This window comes from Astatotilapia calliptera, chromosome 12, assembly GCF_900246225.1.
Source record: "Astatotilapia calliptera chromosome 12, fAstCal1.2, whole genome shotgun sequence".
Classification (NCBI taxonomy): domain Eukaryota; kingdom Metazoa; phylum Chordata; class Actinopteri; order Cichliformes; family Cichlidae; genus Astatotilapia; species Astatotilapia calliptera.
The window spans coordinates 4,721,352-4,738,399 of NC_039313.1; the positions used below are offsets into that span (position 1 = coordinate 4,721,352).

Genomic DNA, 17,048 nt, shown 5'->3' on the forward strand with positions numbered 1-17,048 from the left:
TTATCATTATTTACATTTTCCCAACAAAATTAAATAGTAAATTGAAAAATAGGATAAGTTTTATTTTTCACTCCGGCTTATTTATGAAAATGTATCTTTAGAGCTATCAGGTTTGCTGAAAATTTAGTCAGAACCAATAGCTCCTCCCCTCAGGCAGGTGTTCAATTAGGTTATATTGGCTTCAGCTGGTGTCATTATAAAACGCTACATCTATCCACCTCTTTTGGCCTGTGTTTGTTTTTTGTGGCAATGGGTGGATGTTTGTTTCTCTGTCTGGTGTTATTATCAGACTCCTTACAGGGTGAGTGTGGGGCTACCAAAACTGCTTTTCTAGACCTTCTAATTTTGCAGTGACTACATTTTTTTTTTTGTCCTTTTTCTCTCAACTTAATTCATGTAGTTCTTTCTGCTGGAAGTGGTCTCAGAAGTTGCACCCGGGACTCTAAACTGTGCAGAGATGGTTCAGAGTGTGTGCTCTACAGGTATCTGTGTGATGGAGAGCGGGACTGTATGGATGGTTCAGATGAAGAGGATTGTGAAACATCATGCAGCAAAGGTATGAGACAGTGTGTATGTTAGATTAGACAAATTGAGTAGCAGAAGTAGTTGAAGATCACAATGGCAGTCACATGAAAGCACAAATAAAGACCATACAATAATTGAGGGGAAGCCAGATTACCCCCTAGAAGTAACCACCTGGTGACAGCTGGAAGGAAAAACTCCTATTTGACAGGAAGAAACCACTGGCAGAACCAGGCTCAGGGACAGCCATCTGCCACAAACAGTTCAGGGTGAGGGGATGTAGAGCCAGAGATAATAACTAATGATTAAATGCATGGTGAGTGAAGTAGAAACACTCAATGAAGCCTAGACCTAGTGCAGCATAACTAAGGGAGGATTCAGGGTCACTTGATCCAGCCTTAACTTTAAGCTTAATCAAAAAGGAAACTTTTAAGCCTAATCTTAAAAGTAGAAAGGGTGTCTATCTCCTGAATTCAAGATGGGAGCTGGTTCCACAGATAAGGGACCTAAAGGCTGAAGGCTTTGCCTCCTATTGTACTTTTAAATACCACAAGTAAACCAGAATTCTGGAGACAAGGTGCTCTATTGGGGTTATTATGGTACTATGTTTTATGAAGAACTACGATTGTGCATGTGACTGTAACACCTGTAATGCCTGCACACAAGCAGATAAGTTCCAGTGTGCCCATGGGAAGATGTGCATCGAGAAGAGCCAGGTGTGTGACGGTGTACCTCAGTGTCAGGACCGCTCTGATGAGCTTCAGTGCGTGACGCTAATGAGGGGCTGTGTTCATCACTGTGACAACAAGACCCGCTGCCTGCCTGCAAACTTCCTGTGTGACGGCGAGGAGGACTGTACAGATGGCACAGATGAAGCCACTTGTGGTACCTTCTGATGTATTTATAGTACTGAATTGACACTCGTTTTTATGTTGGACTTGTGCATTTGTTTATTTTTTTGGTTTTGAATTATAATGCTTTCCCTGCTGTATTTTATTTTTATTATGTATCCAGGAGAAGACAAAAAGGAAGAAGAGACCATTACAACCTCTGTGCCTACAGTCTTGGTTGGCCCTTCTAAACAGTCCACCTCTTCTCACCCCATTAAGTGTTCTTTCGGCTTCATACCATGCAGTGACAACTCGGAGTGTATCCAGAACCACTATTTCTGTGATGGTGAAGCAGACTGCAGAGATGGTTCAGATGAGGCAAAATGCTCATCGTCTTGTGAAAAGGGTAACCTGTTTGTCATCTGCTTGTTATTAATATGGCTTTACTGCCATCTAGTGAGCAACGCTAGTTTCACATCAGTATTGGTGCATGGCCAGTTGACACTTTGGCTTTTTACTATCAGAGCACCCCTAAAAATTACTATAGCGATAGTATTTTCTTAAGTTATATTTTTCTAACTTTTCTATAGATGACAGGATGGAATGAAAACAGGCTAGATATCCAGTGTTGATGATGTCATGATGTTACAGTGTACTCACACAGAGCCAGGTTTGTCATTAACAGTCTAATAACTCTTGTTCCTGCGGCAGAAAGACGATGCTGAGGTAATTTCATGACACAGATAATTACAAGGCACTGCATATATGACATTATGATTGGGAGCTGAGCCCCCCAGCATTGCCACTGCAAACTCTGACATTACATGGAGCCAGGGCACTATATGCAGATCAATAAATGTAGACCTAACTGTGGAATTTAGGATTAAAATCTTATTGTAACTGAAGCTCAAACTGCCAGATGATATTTGTATCAGCAGATAAGCTGGACAGTTACAATCTAATGTGTATGCAGTAGGATGGTCTATGTGTTTGTAGATTTACAGATGTATGCACTACAAGCCTGAGCCCAAGTGAGAGATTAATGTGAACATAATAAAAAATCATTATACAATCTGTCCTTTGTAGACCAGTTCCAGTGTGCCCATGGAAGGATGTGCATTGAGAAGAGCCAGGTGTGTGATGGTGTGCCTCACTGTCAGGACCGCTCGGATGAAGCAGAATGCACAAAGTACATGGAGGGCTGTTCTCATCAATGCGACAACAAAAGCCGCTGCATTCCCAGTAGCTTCCTTTGTGATGGGGAAAGTGACTGCTCTGATGGCAGTGATGAGGCAAAGTGTGGTATGTGGGCATACTAATGTCCTACCTGGTTTCAGCTTTGCTTGCATATGAGTAATCTTTAATGCTTTGTTTGCCTCCCTCTTGTCAATATAGAAAAGGAGGACTGCAGTGACACAGAGTTCAAGTGTACCAGCGGCCAGTGTGTGTTGGCCGCAATGCGTTGCGACGGTCACCCAGACTGCCGGGACCGTTCGGATGAGGAAGACTGCACCAAAGTGCCAGCCTGCAAGACCAAACTTCGCTGTCCCCAGAGCAAGGAGTGTCTAGTGCAGGAGTGGATCTGTGATGGAGACCAGGACTGCAGAGATGGCACTGATGAGAAGGTGGATGCTAAAAAGCAGCTTCATGCATGCTAAACTTTGAGGAGCAACCATAAAAAATCTTTTAAAAATGATTTGGGGAGTGGTGTTTTTTTTTTTTTTTTTTTTTTTGGTAAGGAGCTAGTGATTTAGTTCAGGTCCTGTTTGTGGATAAATGAAGGGGAAATCATTGTAAATAAAACCAGACATTAGATGTTAGCTGCAGTGTACATCGATGTTGGTGTATTACTGTCATGCCCCTCTTCCTCTGACAGTTTAGATGTCAGGTTCAGAAGACATGAAGCAGGGTTTCTGCATGTTGTTGAATAGTACTTTACTCTCCTTTAAAACTGCTGCATGTCCTCTGATGGGCTAAATGTTCAGCTGGCCTCCTGCAGTTTTTTTTTTTTTTTTTTTTTTTTCCTCTTTTCCTCTCTCCCTCCATGATCAGGAGTGAAGTGGTAAAGTGCATGTTTAGATGATTAAAATTTAATTGGACTTTCAGGATTGTCCTGTGGCTCCAGTGAACTGTGGAGAGTTCCAGTGGTTGTGCAAATCCAAGACCAAGTGCATCCCTAAAGCCTGGCTGTGCGATGGCATGAAGGACTGCAATGATGGCAGTGACGAGACTGAATGTGAGTAAATTTAGAATTATTCACAGAATTAAACATCAATGTGAAAACTTGTAGCAGTAAGGGTCTTTATCTTATTCCAGTTTTACCACCTGCTATATCTGTTTAGCACATAGTATAAAAGAGGACATAAAATATGTCGATGTTTGTCTGAGAATATTCTATTTGCAAAATGAGACTGTCCCAATTCTTTAATTCAAATTGGGATGTTTAGTTATATGAGCTGTAAAATGCCTGTAATGTGTAAATTCTAGCTGAAGAGTAGTAAATGGATAGTCATGTAATTTAAACTGCTGCTTAAACTTGTGTACATGAATGCTGTTCATGTTTACAGGTCCGGCTGTAACATGTGCCCCTCACCAGTTCCAGTGTGGCAGTCAGGAGTGTCTGGATCCAAACCTGGTGTGCAACGGCATGACAAACTGTGCAGATGGCTCAGATGAGGGAGGAAGCTGCCATACAGACTGTGCAGAGGAAAATATCATGCACTGCTCCCAGGGCTGCTACAACACACCTCAGGGACCGGTGAGAAGTCTGTCTTTAAAATTCTGTGTGCTCGATCAAATTTACCCAGCAGAGACGGTGCCTGAAAATGGATTGAAGGGTGTATGTAGCAATATTGCCATGTAAAGTCTGATTGTTCTGGATAAACGATCCCTTTTGTTGATCCAGTAAAGATGTATATGAAGGCTATGAGCCTGCAGTGACTCAAAGTGAGTAATCTAAATGTTAGATTTGCATTTGGTGTTTCTAGCGCTGTCGCTGTGCAGCAGGTTTCAGGCTCATGGAGGATGGGCTGGCCTGTGCTGATGTTGATGAGTGTGAAGTTCAGACTCCAGGTGTGTGCAGTCAGCTATGCATCAACGCTCCAGGCTCGTACAGATGTGACTGTCAGCCGGGCTTTATAATGGAAGCAGATGGACACCACTGCAAAATCACTGGTAAAGCTCCCTTTAATAAACAGCATGGCGTTGTCACTCTTGAAGTGGAACTGGACAAAGTTGAAAATGTCAGCACGCTGCAGCCACACCAAAAGCAAATGGGTTTGACTTTTGCCCATGCCCCATTTCAAGATTAATAACATTCTTGCTGCATTCTGTTAAATATGACAAAAGCAGATTTATATGTAAAGTTTGTATCTGTCTTGTGTGAAACTTGTATGAAAAGCACACGAGTGAAAACGGATAAGAGCCCTTGAAAGATTATATAAATGAAACTTGTATGTTTTGGATACTTACTAAAACAACATGAAAGTAATGAGAAAGTGGCCACTTTCATGAGTAAATCATATAAGCCTTATATGATTCACTATATGAAGTAGGCCACGTCTTATGCAAGTCTTTTATACGTTTTTTTTTCTTTTTCTATTTCTTTTCCATATGGGTAGCGGGACATTTTGGGAATTGCACCCATTTTATTTATTTTCATTTTTAACGAGTACGCATGCATGTCTGTTGAAACACTAAGCCACATGCAGGAGACCACAAACTGGAAGCGGGGGTAAATACAGGGTGAGGAACACTCATATTTTTTTTCTGGTGTGTGACACATTTTCACTTCATTCTCACGCTCACAAGCTGCCCAAAGAAATCTCGTGCCAAATAAGGGCAAGGATCAGAGGGAGGAGAAGCAGTGGGCTCACAGTTGGTGAAATATTTTTATTTTTGTAATGTCCTTATACAAAAGCTTCTTTCAGCTGCTTCCTTAGTCAGAAGAGGTGACAACAGCAGATGGATCTGCATATTTGATTTTTATCTGGAGGACTTTCCTGATACAACCCTCTGAGGGACTCACTTCCTGCTCTCCTCAAACTGGCATCTTTTGTGTGTCAGGCAAATATGTAAACCACAAAATCATGTGTTTAATAGCATTACAAAAATCTAGCCATTCTGCTGAAAGACTCTCCCCTGCCTTTTCACAAGATTTTGCTCACATTTATTGAGTCTTATATTTTTTTTAAATCAACATTAAAAAGGTGAAATGGAGCAAAAAAAAAACCTCAGTGTCGAATAACTTATGCATTATGATCATTTTCTTATCCCTCAGGTGAGCCCCTGCTGTTGTCCTCAATCCAAACGGATATCTACTTGTATGGCTTGCGTAGTCACAGCTTGGTTACATTGCCCTCTTCTGCAAAGAAGGCAGTCTTGTCTCTAGACTATGACTGGAAAGGTCAGAAGGTCTTCTGGGTCAGTCTGGAGATGGCTGCTATAATGTGGTCTTCTCTAGATCAGAAGATGACAGGAAGTCTGATTAAAGGTTCGTACAACTCGAATGTGGCTGGAGCATTCAGAGGAATGTCAGTTTACTCATGTCTGAAAGTTGTATCACGGAACACCTGTGGAAACAAGATGCCACTTGTTTCCACAGGTGTTCAGGCTGATTCTATAGCTGTGGACTGGGTCGGGAGGAATCTGTACTGGATCAATGGGGTGAAGAGTTATATTGCTGCCATCAGATTGGCAGCAGCCTCTGCAAGCTCACTGTACCAAAGCATCATCTTGGATGAAGACTTGGATCAGCCCCGCTCTCTTGCCCTGCTACCACAAAAAGGGTTGATATGAATTTAAAAAAAAGAAAAAAAAAAAAAAGACAGAACTGTTTCAGTTTTTGCAGTAAGCGGCATTCGTGGTCTCTTATTTCATCAGGCTGATGTTCTGGACAGAGATTGGTAATGTAGTGAAGATTGAGCGTGCTGGGATGGATGGGTCAGAGAGGAGGGCACTGGTGAACTCGAGTTTGGGCTGGCCGGGTGGTGTGGCTGTAGATGCAGTCTCTGAGAGGGTCTACTGGACAGATGAAAGACTGAAGGCGATTGGATCTGCAACTCTTGATGGAGACGACATTAGGGTAAAATGTATCTATTTAACCTATCCCAAATCTGCTGTTCTAGCGTAAAGGTTATCAAGCTCTGTCTGTGAAGGCTCTCAGTCATCGTAGTCTAAGGAGCTTGAAGAGAAAAGCCTCTGAAGAAGCTTCTGCCTCTGAAGAAGCTTCTGCCTCTGAAGAAGCTTCTGCCTCTGAAGAAGCTTCTGCCTCTGAAGAAGCTTCTGCCTCTGAAGAAGCTTCTGCCTCTGAAGAAGCTTCTGCCTCTGAAGAAGCTTCTGCCTCTGAAGAAGCTTCTGCCTCTGAAGAAGCTTCTGCCTTGCCTCTGAAGAAGCTTCTGCCTCTGAAGAAGCTTCTGCCTCTGAAGAAGCTTCTGCCTCTGAAGAAGCTTCTGCCTCTGAAGAAGCTTCTGCCTCTGAAGAAGCTTCTGCCTCTGAAGAAGCTTCTGCCTCTGAAGAAGCTTCTGCCTCTGAAGAAGCTTCTGCCTCTGAAGAAGCTTCTTCAATCGACTTAAAGAAGTCCAGATGCTTTTCTTTCCAAACCTCTTGGTTATCACGCTCTCCTTCCATAACTAAAAATATCACTTTAGATAAGATACCTCTTTATTGTCATTGCGCAGTCATACATTGTTCAATGAAATTGGAAAACTGTCTCATGTCAGCACTACATACGGAAGTCTTTTCCCTAAATGACTCAAGAATATAGAGATGATGATTTTTGTGTAGCAATGAAAAATGTCTAACCTAACTGGTGACTAATACCCTTTTGTGTGTGTGTGTGTGTGTGTGTGTGTGTGTGTGTGTGTGTGTGTGTGTGTGTGTGTGTAAAATAATATAAATGCCGTTTTCAGATTCTACAGATAAAGGAGACCACAAACCCCTTTTCTGTGGCAGTGTTCAATGACATGCTCTACTGGTCTGATGCCAAGAAACGAGTGGTGCAGGCTGCTCATAAAATCTCTGGTAAAAACCATCAAGTTGTGCTGAAAAGGCCCAGACAGCCTTTTGCTGTGAAGGTAAGGAGTGATGTTGAATTAAAACATGTTAGGAAATGGGGTGGCATAATGTACAATTTTTGGATCCTTTCATGTGTTAAGTGCTCATACAAAGCTATTCCATTATGTTTGAAGATTTTTATTTTATTTTTTATTTTTTTTGTGTTGGAAGCAATTAAGAAGTTTTTGGGCACACCCTAATGGTTAGTCCTGGAAAGCTTGCTGAAGAGTTTTTAATTTAAAATGTTACAAACAGGCTTAGAAGTTTTTTTTCTTCTTTTAGATCATCCACCCAATGCTCCAGATGGGCACTGTGAACCCCTGCAAGAAGATGGGTTGTTCCCACATGTGTGTGCTTGCTCCTGGGCCCAGGGCTGTGTGCAAGTGTCCCCCTGGTCTCTTGCTGGCAGAGGATGACCTCAACTGCTCCAACCTGGTCAATTCGGCATTTCTGCTGTTGCTGTCTCTGTCCAGTGTCACTCAGGTTTTGCTAAACGCCTTAATTTTACTCAGTGTAACCTGCATTGGCAGAATATGCTGTATATGGATATGCAACTCAAATGTCTGATAAATTGGAACAATCTGCTCTGGGTAGAAACTTTCAAAGTGGGAATTGGGTTCTGAAAGAGGACAAAATCAAACTGATCACACACACACACACACACACACACACACACGTATAAAATGCATCCTTATATATATATTTTTTTTGCTTTAGAAATGGTGTATAAATAACTGATGCAGCTTTCCTTTATGTGTATCCTTGGTTTTGGGCTCTTGAGCATTCTGTTTTGCGTCTGCACACCACCACAGTAAAATTAGAATTTTGACTTTGAAGACTTCTTGAATCACAGCTGAAAGTATGCACTTCATTCACATCTTCTTTGTTTGATTCTAAAGTCAACTGTGGTGATGAACAGAAGCAAACATTAGATTGTCATTGGACAAATACTAACTGGATTTAGATGCATTTATTAGGAAATGCTATTAAGGTTACTTGGCAAATTGCTCTGCTCTAAACTAATTGTTAAGACAGAACTTCACTCAAAAGTGAAGCAAACTCCACCCCTGCCCTTCTGGACAGGCTGTATCACACAGCAAGCTACATCACTAATCGAGTAATGCCATTAAAAATGGAAAGACTTTTATATAAATGCTTAATTATTATATAAAGACTCTAATCCCAGCAATCTCTGTAGATCTACTTGCAGTCCCAACACACCACAGCCGAGCTGAAGGGCTGGCCCGAGCATCTGGCCCTGCAGATACCGAGCGTGAACAAAGCCAATCTCATGGACTACATCCTCAAGGAACGCACTCTATTTGTGACAGATGATGCCACTTCTTCACTCAGCTCTTTCAGGCTGAAGGACTCACTCCTGACGTCTCAGGGCCAGCTTCTTGAGCTGCTGGATGACGCCGTCACTGCCATGGCAGTCGACTGGATAACACTCAACATTTATTGGAGCAGTTACAAACAGCCCCACCTGCAGGTCACTGCTGTCACAGGCACATACACAGCCATTCTCATAAAGGAGGGGATCAACAGAGTGGGTTCGATTGCTCTTCACCCACCCAGTGGAAGAGTTTGTTTCACGAATATGGATCTGGAGGCTACGGGCAGCACGGCTACAATAGTGTGCGCCAGCATGGATGGTGGTGAGCAAAGAGTGGTGTGGAAGGATGCTGTCCAACCAACATCTTTGGTCTTCTCTAATAATGGGGATAACATTTTCTGGGCTGACACGAGTAAGCTGACACTAGTTTACTTTAGTTTTGTTGTTCCAATAGGTTGTTCTCTTAATGACTTGAGTCAAATGTTCTCAGGTTTGGGGACCATTGGCTCTGTCCTGATTGATGGATCTGGATATACAGAGCTGAAGGTTGATGACGGCCTGGCTGCTGTGGCTGTAAGTGACAACATCCTCCTCTGGATTACAGTCACTGGTAAGAGTCCAAGCATGTACTGTAATAACTGACTATAATTCCTAAAATTCAAATGACATCTTGGCCCGAGCAGCTTTGTTAAATGACTACTTCATAACATGGATAATGGCTCCACAGGAATCAACATCTTTGAGTATAATTTAGTGGTACAACTGACCTTTTTGTTCCTTCAGACAAGACCCAACTCTGGTACAAAGACGCTCAGCAGGATAAGAAATTATGGTTTGAGGTTGGCACACAAGTGGTCGGCTTAAAGGCATTCAGCAAACGGAGTCAGATGGGTATGTAAGAACCACAAACGGAACACCTGGAAAGGCTAACCTGCCCTTTTTAAAGATGTTTCTACATGTCATGTACAAAAAAACCAAACTACCTCATACCTAATTATCTGCTTGATTTCATCAGGCTCTAACCCATGCACAGAAAACAATGGGAACTGTGAGCACTTGTGCCTCGCCACCCCAACAAGTCGCACATGCAAGTGCTCTTATGACCACATCCTTCTGAATGCCACTCAGTGCAGCCCAGAGCAACACTGCCCAGCTGGCAGCAGGCCCTGCCTCGATCACCTCTCATGCCTGCCTGTGGAGAAGTTTTGCGATGGACATGCAGACTGCACGGACCACTCCGATGAGAACTGTGGGACACAAAATTAAAGACTAAAACTGCTCCTGTAGATTGCACCATGGCTAAAACTTTATTTTATTTTTTTCCCCCTTTCATAAAGGTGTTGGCACCCAGCAGTGCCCAGGAGCTGAGGTCTTGGCTCCCACTCAACCTCACAGTTCTCCTCCTCCTCCTTCCAGTGTCTCTCCTGTCTCACAAGTCACAGGTCTGAACACAACACTGAATGTCAGCATTCAACGTGTGAACCTGGATGCCCAGCAGTGCAGCCAGAGGCGCTGCAGTGGTAACGGACACTGTGTAGAGACGAAGGGAGTTACTACATGTGTGTGTTCACTGGGCTACAGCGGTGATTCCTGTGAAAACCGGCTCGTGAAAACCATGCAGGGTCCCATTGTCTACGCTGCCGTGGGTCTCTGTGCAGCAGTTGTGATCATTGTTGTAATAGTGCTGGTGAAGAGGAAGAAGAGTGCCAACTTAAGGTTTGTTTTTTTTATTTTTTTATTTATTTAAATCTCAAATTTAACTTTTTCCTTGCTCTCTCTCTCTCCGTGGGTTTTGGTGTGGGTGGGCTACAAGACTTGGCAACATTTGTCCCTTTGCAATAGATGGTGTCCTTGGGTTGCAGCAATGTTTAGTTTTGTACACCTTACTGGGAAGCATTTGCACACATTAACCTACTGGTGGTTTGATGTGATAATTATTTTACAGCTCTTCTAATAGCAGCTCTAAGACTTGGGCACAGTGGCTATATGGTGTGAAATGCTAGCAACAGAATGCTAACGCTCAGGATGGCATTTATATCAACGTTATTAGATGTGGGTTAAAATATTATTACTATATTGATTTTATAACTTGAAATCTGTTTAATTGGAGGTTAGTTCTATTGGCTCTCAATTAAGCATATACAGCAAACAAGGATAGTGGTGATCTGCAAGAACGGATGTCCATTTGTGAAAAATCTGTTTGGATTTGGAATAATCTCAAGCGTGTGGGTTTTAAAATGCCATATCAATCCCTTAGTCAGCACATCTGGTTTCAAAATGGAATAGAATAAGCCTTTATTTTCATTGTACAGTGGTCCCTCATTTATCGTGGGAGTTGAGTTCTAAAAATAGCCCGCGATAGGTGAAATCCGTGAAGTAGCCAACTTTATTTTTATTTGTTTTAAGGTCATAAAACCCCCTCACTACACACTTTATACACTTTTCTCAGACAGGCATGAACATTTTCATACTTTGAGAGTATTTAAACAAGAGAGGAAAAGTTCATACATTCGTAGAACAATAAGTCCAGTATTATAGAATGAAACCAAAGGCACCCACGGTTGCCTTTGACGCTGCAAAACGTTTTGTCAGAAAACTTGCAAACATACAGTACAGCCCTTCCAAGATTTATGAGAATTTGACAAGTTGAACGCATTCTGAACTGTGCAGGAGACATGGCACGGAGGAGATTGAGAATGGCCTACAGCCGATCAGGACATCGCACTGTAAAAATAAAAAACATGCAAAATTGCAAAAAAATCACTGAAGCTGGGAAAGGTGGACCACTGTACAATGAAAATGCCAAGATGGTCAAAACAAAAAATGCACATCTTAGGTTTCATATGAGACTTCATAAACCAAGTGGTGATTTCATGATAGCAGGTTCCATTTCTTATATGGTCTGCCCACCTTCCATATACAGTATCTTTGTATTAGGATATTTTCCTGTGACTACAAAGCTAAAACTGGGCGTAACCACTTGGAATGATGTCAACGGGAGTAAAAATGTTTGTCCTGTCCATTTGTCTGCTACTGAACCAATGCAATGTAGTGTTGCTACCATAATATTTGAGAGAAAAAAATCCAACATGGTTTATAAGAAAAGTGAGCAGGCTTCAGTCTCTGGGCCATGAATCTCAGCACAATTTGCATAGTAATTCACTGATTCAATTATCCAGTCTAGACTATGCTGTTACGTTTGGATAATCAAATTTTTGCCAAGTTAGTGTGGTTATGGATGGTGCATCATTTTCATTTAAAAACAAAGTCAGGAACTTGATTCTTATTCAGACTTTTAGCGAAAATAACTTGGTGTCTCTACAGTTTGAGAACAGAGCTTTTCTGCATCACAGAATTAAACATGTTCTTGCTGCAGGGGAACTGGACCATCAGCAGGCAAGGAGATGAGCATGACTGACCTGGAGAGCAAAGCGGAGACCATTCCCACATCCCATACTGCCTCAGCAGAAAAGCCAGAGGTGGACCTCCCTTAAACCAGCAGCTTCCCGTTTTGTTGCTTTGTTGGGAGCCGTATCCTCTGTGGAATCGAGCTGATTTATGAACAAGTGATGTTTTAAATAAACAGTCTGCATTTTCCACAGTTTCCTGTCATGTTATTTCAGGTTGTTTACTGTTAGACCATCATTGTGAAGTTTGACATGAATAAGCATGAACACTTGGATTATAATAGATGGTAAAATGTGAGTGCAAGTCTGACTTTAATGCCTTGTTTTGACTAAAAGACCTTTACAGTTGTGTAAAGGGGGGGACTATTACTTAAACTGAAATAACTACGGTGCAAAAGTCTTGACCCAGCCCTAATTTCACAAGATTTTCCTAGGAACATAGGAAATGGGTGCTGTGACATAATGAAACTTGTGAATGCACAGGAAAAATGATACGAGGCAAAGACATTGTTTGTAGAATTCTAGCAAACTTAAACGTCAGTATTTGGTGTGACACATGATCATTGTCAAAATCTGACTGTACTTTCCTCATAATTCTGTGGGTGTTTTTTTTTTTTTTTTTTTTTTTTGGACAAGCTCTCAAACACTGGCTGAAATGTAGCACGAAACCATGACAGAGCCTCTGTTTTACAAACACTGTTGTACTCTTCTCCTTACTACCAGCATACACATTGACAGCAGTTTGATTTGTCACTCATTGATGAATATTGTCAGATTTTCCCTGTCCACTTGTATAATTTGGCATACCTCAGACTTCTTTAAAGATTGGCTTCTTTGGTCTTTCACTTTTTTCTCCTCCAGTTCCTTCCATTTTTCATCGTCACACACCATGTTGATTTATGTCCAGTTTCTGGCTAGCAGCTTTTTGTTGCAAAACTACAATGTACGCCTCTCAAACTTTTGTCCTTAGCATTTTATTTTTGTAGATTCAACTAAAGAAATTACTTTTTTTGGGGGGGGCAACAAGCTGTTAGTAACAATGTGCCTTACAATACAACAAAACTGGTATTTTGCTACATTTTCTGTTGTGTAGGTGTTTTCAACTCTTGAATGGCTCGTAGCTAAGGAAACAAATCTTCTAAAAATGGACAGATGCTGAACTAAAATTGAGTGGGGAAAAGCAGCAAATGGAACTCCTTCAGAAAACCTCGAACTTTTGCTAGAGATCACATTTTAAAAATTACTAGTCTGGCTCACTGTATGCAAAACAAAGAAATGAGTGGTGGCTTAAGACTACAGAGGACTGTAAATGATCAGAAATGTCACTTTTAAGTGTCATGGCACACAGTTGAAGCTATTATTGTTATAATGTTTTATTTAGGTATTTAGGAGACATATGGTTTGTAACACTTGTGGACAGACACTCTGCAAGGCTTTGTAGTCTTCGTGGTGATGTCACAATCAGCTAGGAAACAATGAATTGCAGTGATCCTTACTCACCTGAATTGTCTTATTTGACTGTTCTGTAAAACACAGGGAGACAAAACGGTGTCCATATAGAATATGTTGTTTCAGTGTCTGCGGAGACACTGGATATTTAATTAATACTATGGAACATCAAAACAATCCAAATCACGTTAGTACTTTTGCACTCAGTGCAAACACTATGCATGAAACTTTGTCTAAAATTCCTTAGGTATTTTACATCTATTTAAATTCTAAACCATTGTTTAAACCAATACCACAAAACACATGTTTACTGTGCTTATGAATAGGCACTTCTGGTGGACTTATTCTTCTACAACCATTGTCCTAGAATTTTTAGCGATCTGTCATTTCAGTTTAGCTGGGGGTGTTTGGTGATTTAGCTTTCATGGTTTTAGGAATCAGCACTACAGTGCATAATATATTGCCAGGAACAGGAACCCAATGATGGCCCGGTACCCACACATTTCCACGGCTATATAAAAAGAAGGCCAACCCAGATGTTCTATTGTTTGCTGAGGACTGAGCAGAAGTGAGAATTTACTGTAATCAGTCTGGAGCGTTTCTATGGTGAGGACACTCGACCATTAAGGTAGGTTCTCAATCATAACTTAGCATTTCACTTTACTGAACTTGTTTTAGTTCAAGATGTTGAACAACTTTACTAACATTCAATAATGCATTTAAATTGAATTCTAAAATGTTTACTTGTGTTACTCTTTAATTCCTTCAAATAGTAATAGATTAGTGGATGCAGCAATACCCTCATTTAAAACTTAATGAATTTTATGCTTGAGACAGTTAAAGGCAATGTTAGCAAAGGGTTGACAAATTTAAATGTAAATCAACCCCTCCCCCCAAAAAAGAAAAAAGATCTGTGCCACTACAAACATGATTCCAGAAATGTCTTTTTTAACAATATTTGAGGTGGAAATCATTTTTAACTGAACCAAGAAGAAGGTACTCTGTTTGTCTCTCGATGTACACACTACCAGTTTACCAATATGGTTCTTTTAGTTTGTTTCAGCAAATACAGGAAGGACAGCAATGGCAGTCCTGAGGGCCACCCTTTGCGCTGTCCTCATGGTGACTCTAGTGACAGCTAAACCAGTGAGTAGCTATACTACTTTACTGCTACATTTTCCCACTGTATAGCAAAGATTGGTGGATTTGTGACAGTTTCATTATAAAACAGGTCCATCTGAAAGAAAGTGAGGATTCACCCAAGTCATCAGAGTCCAGTGAATCCAGTTCATCAGAAGAGACCACCACTAATGATAGGTCTTCACAGGAAACCCTGCAGTCAAATACGCCGGATGCTACAGAGAACCCCCTGGATGCAGCACCGCTTCCCTCTGCAGATGCAGGACCTTCTCTGGCCACTTCTCCTGAAGACCCACAAACCTCTGCTGACCCAGATGCTTTACAACTTGTGCCAGATCCGTCTCATACTGCGATGAGCGTTGATGTTTCTTTAGATGTGCCCAATTCTGGTCCCACAAAGGACTCTGTTAACGCTGTTAACCCTACCCACATTCTACCAAACACGCATCCTTCAGGGCTTTCAGAGACTGGTGTAGTCATAGGTACAATTCAACCACAAGTCATTACCACATACCAAGGATCCACCCAGGGTGTCACTCCACCCTTTCCTACATGTGTCATCCAACCAACACCTACAGCCCCACCACTGATACTCCCTATTGGAACAACACTAGATGGTGGTCCTGTCTGTTTCACTTTCCAGGTCACAACTGCTGAGCCAGATCCACCTAGAGGAGACAGCATTTGATCCCCAACAGAACACAGAAATTGTTGTTCATTTAAGTTTGAGTTCAGCCTAGGTGACCAGGACAGACCACACTATGGCTGTACATATACACAACCTTGACTTGATACTTATATAGATGTCCTAACTACACATGGCTTTTACTTTGCCCTCAACCTTGGCAAATAGGGGGGAAAAAATGGTGCTAATGTATATGCTGTATATATACAATAAACACATCTAAAGCTGTTGCAATAACAAAAGTACAGTCACAATAAATAAATTAATAAACAGCTGAAAATTAAACTGATTAAATGTTTGTCTCAAATCCGGTGAACTGTTTAGTAAAATGAGTGTGTTTTTTTTATTTTTATTATTTATTATATTTTATTTTCAGATGTTACAGACGGGACAGACATGAGTGAAATAATAACTGTAAAATAATATTCATTTCTTCGGTAAGAAGTGTGTGCTTCTAAAAGAAGCTAAAAAATTCTCAGTTATCGACTGGGAATGAAGAGATTATAAATATATTCGAGAATGCATATAGAGATGGACCCTATCAAAAAATCATTTACAAATTATATTGTTCACTGATCAATCTACGGGGTCATGATACAAGATATGTTAAAGGAAGATGGGAAACAGAGAGCAATCTATTCTTAACAGGAGAGGAATGGGACGGGATTTGTAGGCAGCAGTGGTCAGTAACAAGCTCCCCCTCGTGGAGGGAATTCAGCTGGAAGAATGTATTTCGTTATTTTATTACCCCAGCCCAAAAATCCAATTATTCTCAGAACACAACATGCTGGAGGCATTGTGGACATGCAACAGCAAATCATTTTCACATTTTTTGGGAAGGTCCCCGTGTGGTTCCATTTTGGAAGGAAATACATAAGGTCATGGAAACAATCTTCCAAAAGAAAATACAATTTCATTTTGCATTATTGTACCTAGGCAACCTAGAGAGTCTTAATCTATGCAAACCGGATAAGTATTTGTTCAGTGTGCTGTCGGTAGCTTGCAAAAAGGCCATAACTGGCCTTTGGATTAAAGAGGATATTCCTACCATAGATGAATGGATTGATGTGATATATAATATTTTTGTTATGGAAAGAATAACTTTTAGGCTAAAGTGCCAGGCGGACGGGCATACTTCTTAGTGAGTTCGTGGAGGGGTTTGGCTATAGAGATTGACAGACCACGTGACTTTCGCGCATTGCATGCCGGTAACTCGTGGCAAAACAATCCAAGTACTGCATCAAATCCAACCATTTTCAGCACCGCAAAACGTTCATTCTTCGGTTCCAATAAATTCTTGCTTTTTCTTTCCCCCCTCAAAAAGGTATGTACAAAACGAAGGAGAACAATGCTGGTCCGTACAAAGACAGACTTAATGAAAAGTCAAAGAAAAGATACGAGGAAAAAAATCAAACCAGTGAAAGTGTCAGACCCTTATGAGCACACAGAAGGACAAAATACGTTAGCGTGCTGCCCAACTTTCACCACGCTCAGATTTATAATTATACGGTTCTTTGAGTGAGTCCATACACTCCTGAAGTTTAGTAACTTCAGGTCACTGCAACAAGCCCAGGTACAGTTTACCGACGGATGGGTACAGGACCTTGAAATTCACCGTGTAGAAC

At 41.2% G+C, this 17,048-nt stretch overlaps 2 protein-coding genes across 3 annotated transcripts; both read left to right on the forward strand.

Moving 5' to 3' along the window:
- Window positions 1-206: 206 nt before the first annotated feature.
- On the forward strand, window positions 207-12,339 carry lrp13 (low-density lipoprotein receptor related-protein 13). 2 transcript variants are annotated; one of them, XM_026186856.1, is made up of 20 exons: window positions 207-301; window positions 401-556; window positions 1,192-1,407; window positions 1,537-1,758; window positions 2,439-2,654; window positions 2,748-2,977; window positions 3,459-3,588; window positions 3,920-4,110; window positions 4,340-4,526; window positions 5,632-5,844; window positions 5,956-6,139; window positions 6,234-6,435; window positions 7,262-7,426; window positions 7,689-7,889; window positions 8,605-9,154; window positions 9,233-9,352; window positions 9,526-9,633; window positions 9,758-9,991; window positions 10,080-10,458; window positions 12,119-12,339. In XM_026186856.1, exons 1-20 carry the CDS (start codon window positions 250-252, stop codon window positions 12,234-12,236), a joined length of 4,074 nt encoding a protein of 1,357 aa, XP_026042641.1. In that variant the 5' UTR covers window positions 207-249; the 3' UTR covers window positions 12,237-12,339. The 2 variants fall into 2 exon arrangements, with proteins under 2 accessions (XP_026042641.1, XP_026042642.1); XM_026186857.1 differs by lacking the exons at window positions 4,340-4,526; window positions 5,632-5,844; window positions 5,956-6,139; window positions 6,234-6,435 and having other exon boundaries at window positions 209-301.
- A 1,583-nt stretch (window positions 12,340-13,922) lies between these two features.
- LOC113033881 (proline-rich receptor-like protein kinase PERK12) lies at window positions 13,923-15,708 on the forward strand. Its single transcript, XM_026188045.1, has 3 exons — window positions 13,923-14,226; window positions 14,652-14,744; window positions 14,830-15,708. Exons 2-3 carry the CDS (start codon window positions 14,682-14,684, stop codon window positions 15,424-15,426), a joined length of 660 nt encoding a protein of 219 aa, XP_026043830.1. The 5' UTR covers window positions 13,923-14,226; window positions 14,652-14,681; the 3' UTR covers window positions 15,427-15,708.
- Window positions 15,709-17,048: the final 1,340 nt, after the last annotated feature.